Raw genomic sequence first — 5216 nt, 5'->3', positions numbered from 1 at the left:
CCGGCCAAGGGGTGTGGGAAAAGTTAATTGACTTTAATGACAGGTTCCCCGGGACAGTGGCGACGCCGAGGGGGTCCATGTAAACCCTGGGGTCCACAGGGCTGAAACACGTAGGATGGGCGGGAGGAAGGGAGCAAGCCTTAGAGGCTTGCTTTGGTGTGGGGGGGTAGGGAAGGAGGGGGGTCTTCTGCGGTTCGGAGAGACCCCCCTCCCCCCTCTCATGCCAGGTCCCCGCCTTCCGGGTTCCAGAGGTGTCTGGAGACACTTCGAGGTGGAGGAGGTGAGGGGGAAACCCTCCACCCTCCCGCTCCAGGGTCTCCCCGGGGAGGTTGAAGGGCCCCAGGCCCGCATCCGGAAACACTGCTTGGAAACGCCTTATCTCCCAGTAGGATCAGAACTGCCGGGGGGCCTGGGGAAGGACTGCCCGAAGAGCCCCCAGGCCGGATAATTAGGCCAGGTCCCTAGGACCTCCCGGGAGGACCCGGTAAAGTCGTCTGAGACCCTTCACCTCTCCCCCAGCTCCTTCACCAGCAGCCAGCTGCAAGAGGGGGCGGCGCCCGAGGAATGAGTCCATTCACTTTTACACACTTGGAAATGTCCCAGCGAAGGAAATGATTTATCCAAGGGGACACAATGAGTTGAATGGCTCACTGGAACCTGAAAGTCTCCATCTGGGACCTACGGTCTCCGCTCCCCTCTCTATATTATTAAACAAAAACGCCTAAATCTCGGGTGTGTGTGTTGGGGGGCGGGGGGGAAGCGGTAATTTCATACCATTTTTTTTCCTCAGAGGAAGAACAAATTATTTTCCTTTTCTCTATCACCCTTCCCCAGGAAGATATCAATGTACTCTGGGTGATTTTTTTTTTAATACCCTGGAAAGGAATTACTTTATACAAGTTGAGATCAGAGGGCCAGGAGGGAGTTAACAGGAGCTGCATGTATGAAAATGTCATAAGAAAACGTATTAGTTTGTATAATTAATCGGTGCTTTTTTATAAAAAGTTGAGATCCTGATGTCTGGATTATATTTATTGAAACAGTCAAGGTCTAGTGAGGATGAAGACAGGCAATTGTTATATTTGTATTTAAGCAAAAGGGAAAACAATGATTCAGAAGAGTGTATGTTTCTTTGGTGAAAGGTATGATGAACACCTTTCAGGCACACAAAATAAAGCAAGTAGCCAAATTCATAAAAGTCTCTTTTAAACCTTAGCCCTCGGAGGTGAAAGCCCAAAGCATAGAAGAGAAACGCCTCTGCTAGATCATTCCTATGACAGAGCTGCTCTCAATGCTGGCCTGTGGGAAAGGCCCCAGCCAGGCGGGGGAGAAGTAAAGCTTTTGAAACAAGACAGAAAATCGTTGGCTTTATCTTTGTTAGGAAAGCTTCAAAGATTGATCTCTCCCGCCTCATCCTTCTCCTCCCAGAAGCCGCTGGAGAGAAGGGGGGTGAGAGAGGTGGGTGGGAGAGGGGGACTGGCCGGCCAGACCCACAGCGAGGCTGATGTGTCTGGTCTCGCAGGGCTCGTGGTTTTCATTTCCCCAACACCTGGATGCAGTCAAACACCTGGCCAAATCTGACAAAATCTGACAAGCCTTTGTGATGGGATTTGGAAGAAATTCCCTGCAGATCCTGGCACAGTTTAAAGCTGTCCGCTTTGAGTTAGGACTTGTTAAGGAGGGTTATGTGAGCTGAAACCCGAGACAACCCTTTTGCTTCTATCTGGAGCCCACATCTTGCCTGGAAATGGGGCATGACCAAGCTAAGGGGTCGCTTGCTGTTTGTATTAAAAGGGGAAGATGGTCTATGTGACTGCCAGCACAGCCCCCACATGTTTTCTCTATTAGAGCCAAGCACAAAAACTTATCAGAAACATATGTCTGGTGTTAATCATCTGGGCTGGGGCTCCACTTGGGAGTCTAACAAGCTGTCCCCTGGCAGAAGGAATCTGTTGACCTTTGCAACTTGCTTGAAGAGTGTGCAGAGAGGCATTTCAAACGTGGAAATGCTGGTAGGGAATATCTAGCTGCACCTAATGATAGACTAATGAATGAAGACCCCAAGACTTTTTAGGCTGCTGGGGTTGAGTCTGTTCTTCCTCTGGATGTTGGTAATTCTTTTAAGGAGCAATGTACTACAGGAGATGCCTTTTTAGTGGGCGGTAGGATCAGACCTATGAACTTCTCTGAGTTCAGTCCTTCCCAATAATCCTAGCTACTCAGGAGGCGGAGATGGGAGGATCCAGATTGGAAGACACACCAGTGTCAGTGAGACTCTTATCTCCAACTTACAAGGAGGGGTTTGGCTCAAGTGGTAGAGTCCCGTTCAGGAACAAAAATGCTAAAGGTATACGGGTACATAGACTGAGTTCAAGCCCCGGTCAGTACCAGCAGTGGGGACATTAAGACTAAAGAACTTTGGAACAATTATTTGAAATACTTTAGAGAATAACCATAAGTAAGGAAACTGTATCAGGTGTTTAATTGGCTGAGACTTTTTTTTTTTTAGTCCATGGAGTATTGGTGAAAGATTTGATGGATTAAAAAAAAAAAACCAAACAACTAGTTTGTTAATCCCCAGGATACATGTCATTTGAATTACACCAAGAATCTCTTATTAGTTATTATGAACCAATCAGTTGCAACTCATAAAGAAGCCTTCACTTTTTTCTTTTATTATATTTTCTCAAATAAACTTCCCCAAAGGAAGATATTTTAAGAGCATTTTTTTTTCAAACATCTTTGGCATCACATAAAAAAAAAGAAATCTCGTGTAAAAAACGAAATGTCATCTCAACTTTTATAATACAAAGGCGCAATCCAATATGAACATATAAAATATATACAAATATAGTGCATGGTCAGCCACTGAATACAGCTCTCTACAAAAAAAAGTAACTTTTTAGAAAGTAAAGTAACCACTTTAATCACAAAAGTCTCTTCTAGTAGCCAAGTTCTTGTTTTAGTGTCCGAAGGGAAGATGTGGGTTGGGGAGTTTGGGGGCCTGAGTCTCTCAGTTCCGCCAGGGCCTCCACATGGAGTCCGCAGTGAGCGAGGGGCCGCTGGAAGGAGACACTGCATTGGGGCCTACAGAGCTCCCGCTGTTGCTGGTGTAGACGGGGATCACCGGGTTGCTGTGCGCAAAGGCCCCGTTGGGGATGAGAAAGGCAAACTGGCCGTCAGGAGCTGGCACCACCTGGAAGCCGCCAAACACCTTGGCGGCTTCCCCAGCTTGGCTGCCCAGCTTGCAGGGGGCGCTGCCGGGAGGGGGCGCCGCGCCTCCGGGGATGGGCACCAGCGGCGGTGGCGCGAACGGCGCGTGCTGGGGACCGCCGGGTCCAGGCGGGGGCGGCGGCGGTGCCTGCAAGGCGGGGTGCGGCTGTCCCGGGTAGGTCATGGCGTTGATCTGGGTCATGCAGTTGGCCAGGTGGCCGAGCAGACGAGTGCGCACCTCGGTGTTAACGCCCTCGCACGTGGACAGGAAGCGGGTCACCTCGTTCATGCACTCGCTGAAGCCGGCTCGGTACTTGCCCAGCACGCTGGGGTCTGTGCTCAGGGCGGCTGCAAGCCAGAAGGACACACACGGGTCACCGACCGGCGCTAGCCCAGAGGCCACTGCCTCCCGCCCTGGGAGGTCCCCGGCGTGCCGCCTCCCTGACCGCGCGCCTGCGGAACTACCTCCGGCTAGAAGGGTGGGGTAGCTCCAGAAACCTCTCCACACCGAGTGTGGCCGCCCAAGCGGACACTCCCTCCTCCTTCTCGACGGTTCCATTTAAACCGACCTCTGCTCCAGATCGGCCACCCCCACCCACGCGCGCGATTGTGACCTTGGGCAATGCCACCCACCCGGCATCCGACTCTCATTTCCCCTCCTGCAGTAGGGGGCGGGTGTGTGACTGCTAAGCCAGATGACTATTAACCTCCACTCCGCTCAAACCCGCCACCATCCTACACCCCCTTCCCTTCTCCCCCCCCCTCACCCCCCGCCCGCCTGCTCGGCTTCCTCCGCAGCCGAGCCACCCTCCACCCTTGCGGCTACAACCTCTCCCTCCCTCCCTCCTTTTCCGGAACAGTAACAACTTGGAGTTATGGCTATAAATAAGACCCAGACCGTGGGAACTCGAGAGGGAGCCAAGGCAGTAAAATGTAGCTCAATGCCTCTCACAACTGCGGGCGGAAGTCTGGAAGAAATCACCGCGGAGCGAGAGGGACGCCCGGCCGAGGGGGACGCGCGTGCCGCCCTTACCCGTCATCTGCGCCCGCTGCAGGTTCCGGAGGTGCTTCACTGTCATTTCCAGAATGTCTGCCTTCTCCAGCTTGGAATGCCGGGAGCTCTGCGTGTTAGAGGAAGCCGGAGGGGGGAACGTGAGACCCCTGTCAGTCGCCCGAGCGCGGGATGGGGGTGGGGGGTCCCTTACCCCGGGCCACAGCCCCCCCCTCCTCCCAGGAACCCAGACAGACTGGCCCTCCCTCTTAGGGCAGCGCAGGGGTGGCGGGGTAAGACCCACGCTCCGCAGGCTAGAGGTTCATTCTTTGTGACCGAGAAATAACATTTCGTATCTTAAAAAAAAAAAGCATCATTCCTCACTTACGTCTTTCTTAAGAGCATCCAAAATCAGTGTTTTCAGCTGGCTCAGACTTTCGTTTATCCTAGCTCGTCGTCTTTTCTCCATGATAGGCTTTGATGACTGCAAAGGAAAAAAAAAATATTTTAAAAAGGCCGTGTTCCCCTGAGAGCTGCCATTTCACCCCGGAGTTTTAAGACAGAAAAGGCCGTCCTACACTACCCCACCCCGAATCCGACTTATTTTCCTAGGGCCGCAGAAACAGACAGGTATTGCCCTTACCTTTCGGTGCTCAGAGGCTGTCTTTGGTTTATCCGGTGTCGTGTTGACACTGGCCGGGGTAGCAGCCACCGGCGACGAGGAATTTTTCTCCATTATATCAGCTGGCATTTTCCTTTTTTTTTTTTTCTTCTAGATCCCTAGAGAATTTTATTTGGGGGAATCCTTCACGAAAAAAAATATTTTTTGCTTGCTTGCTAATATACTTGAGATTTTCATAAAACGACTGAGCAAGTGCGGAGGGTTTGTTATATTTTATGGCTACTTGTGGTCGGTAGCGCCGTTCCAGGACCACGGAGAGAGGTAGACTGGGGATTCCGCTGTTATCAGCACCAGCTCTGGATCCTGTGTGATCCCCAAGCCCTGGCGGCC

The 5216-nt window shown here is 51.8% G+C and overlaps 1 protein-coding gene across 1 annotated transcript; it reads right to left on the bottom strand.

Moving 5' to 3' along the window:
- Positions 1 to 2653: 2653 nt before the first annotated feature.
- Hes1 (hes family bHLH transcription factor 1) lies at positions 2654 to 5216 on the bottom strand. The gene is made up of 4 exons (XM_090331961.1): positions 4848 to 5216; positions 4593 to 4688; positions 4247 to 4334; positions 2654 to 3561 (listed from the first exon to the last, which is right to left on the bottom strand). Exons 1-4 carry the CDS (start codon positions 4953 to 4955, stop codon positions 3014 to 3016), a joined length of 840 nt encoding a protein of 279 aa, XP_090188087.1. The 5' UTR covers positions 4956 to 5216; the 3' UTR covers positions 2654 to 3013.

This window comes from Megascapheus bottae, chromosome 1 (assembly GCF_031878675.1).
Source record: "Megascapheus bottae isolate mThoBot1 chromosome 1, mThoBot2.hap1, whole genome shotgun sequence".
Taxonomy (NCBI): Eukaryota; Metazoa; Chordata; class Mammalia; order Rodentia; family Geomyidae; genus Megascapheus; species Megascapheus bottae.
Note: the sequence above shows the minus strand (reverse complement) of the source record. Positions and strands in the feature narration are given on the sequence as shown.

Coding starts and splice junctions, on each gene's coding strand:
- Hes1 (XM_090331961.1), bottom strand. CDS start 4,955: ATGCCAGCTGATATAATGGAGAAAAATTCCTCGTCGCCGGTGGCTGCT. Junction 4,689..4,847: donor CAGCCTCTGAGCACCGAAAG/GTAAGGGCAATA, acceptor TTTCCTTTGCAG/TCATCAAAGCCTATCATGGA. Junction 3,562..4,246: donor GCAGCGGGCGCAGATGACGG/GTAAGGGCGGCA, acceptor TCTGGCTTGCAG/CCGCCCTGAGCACAGACCCC.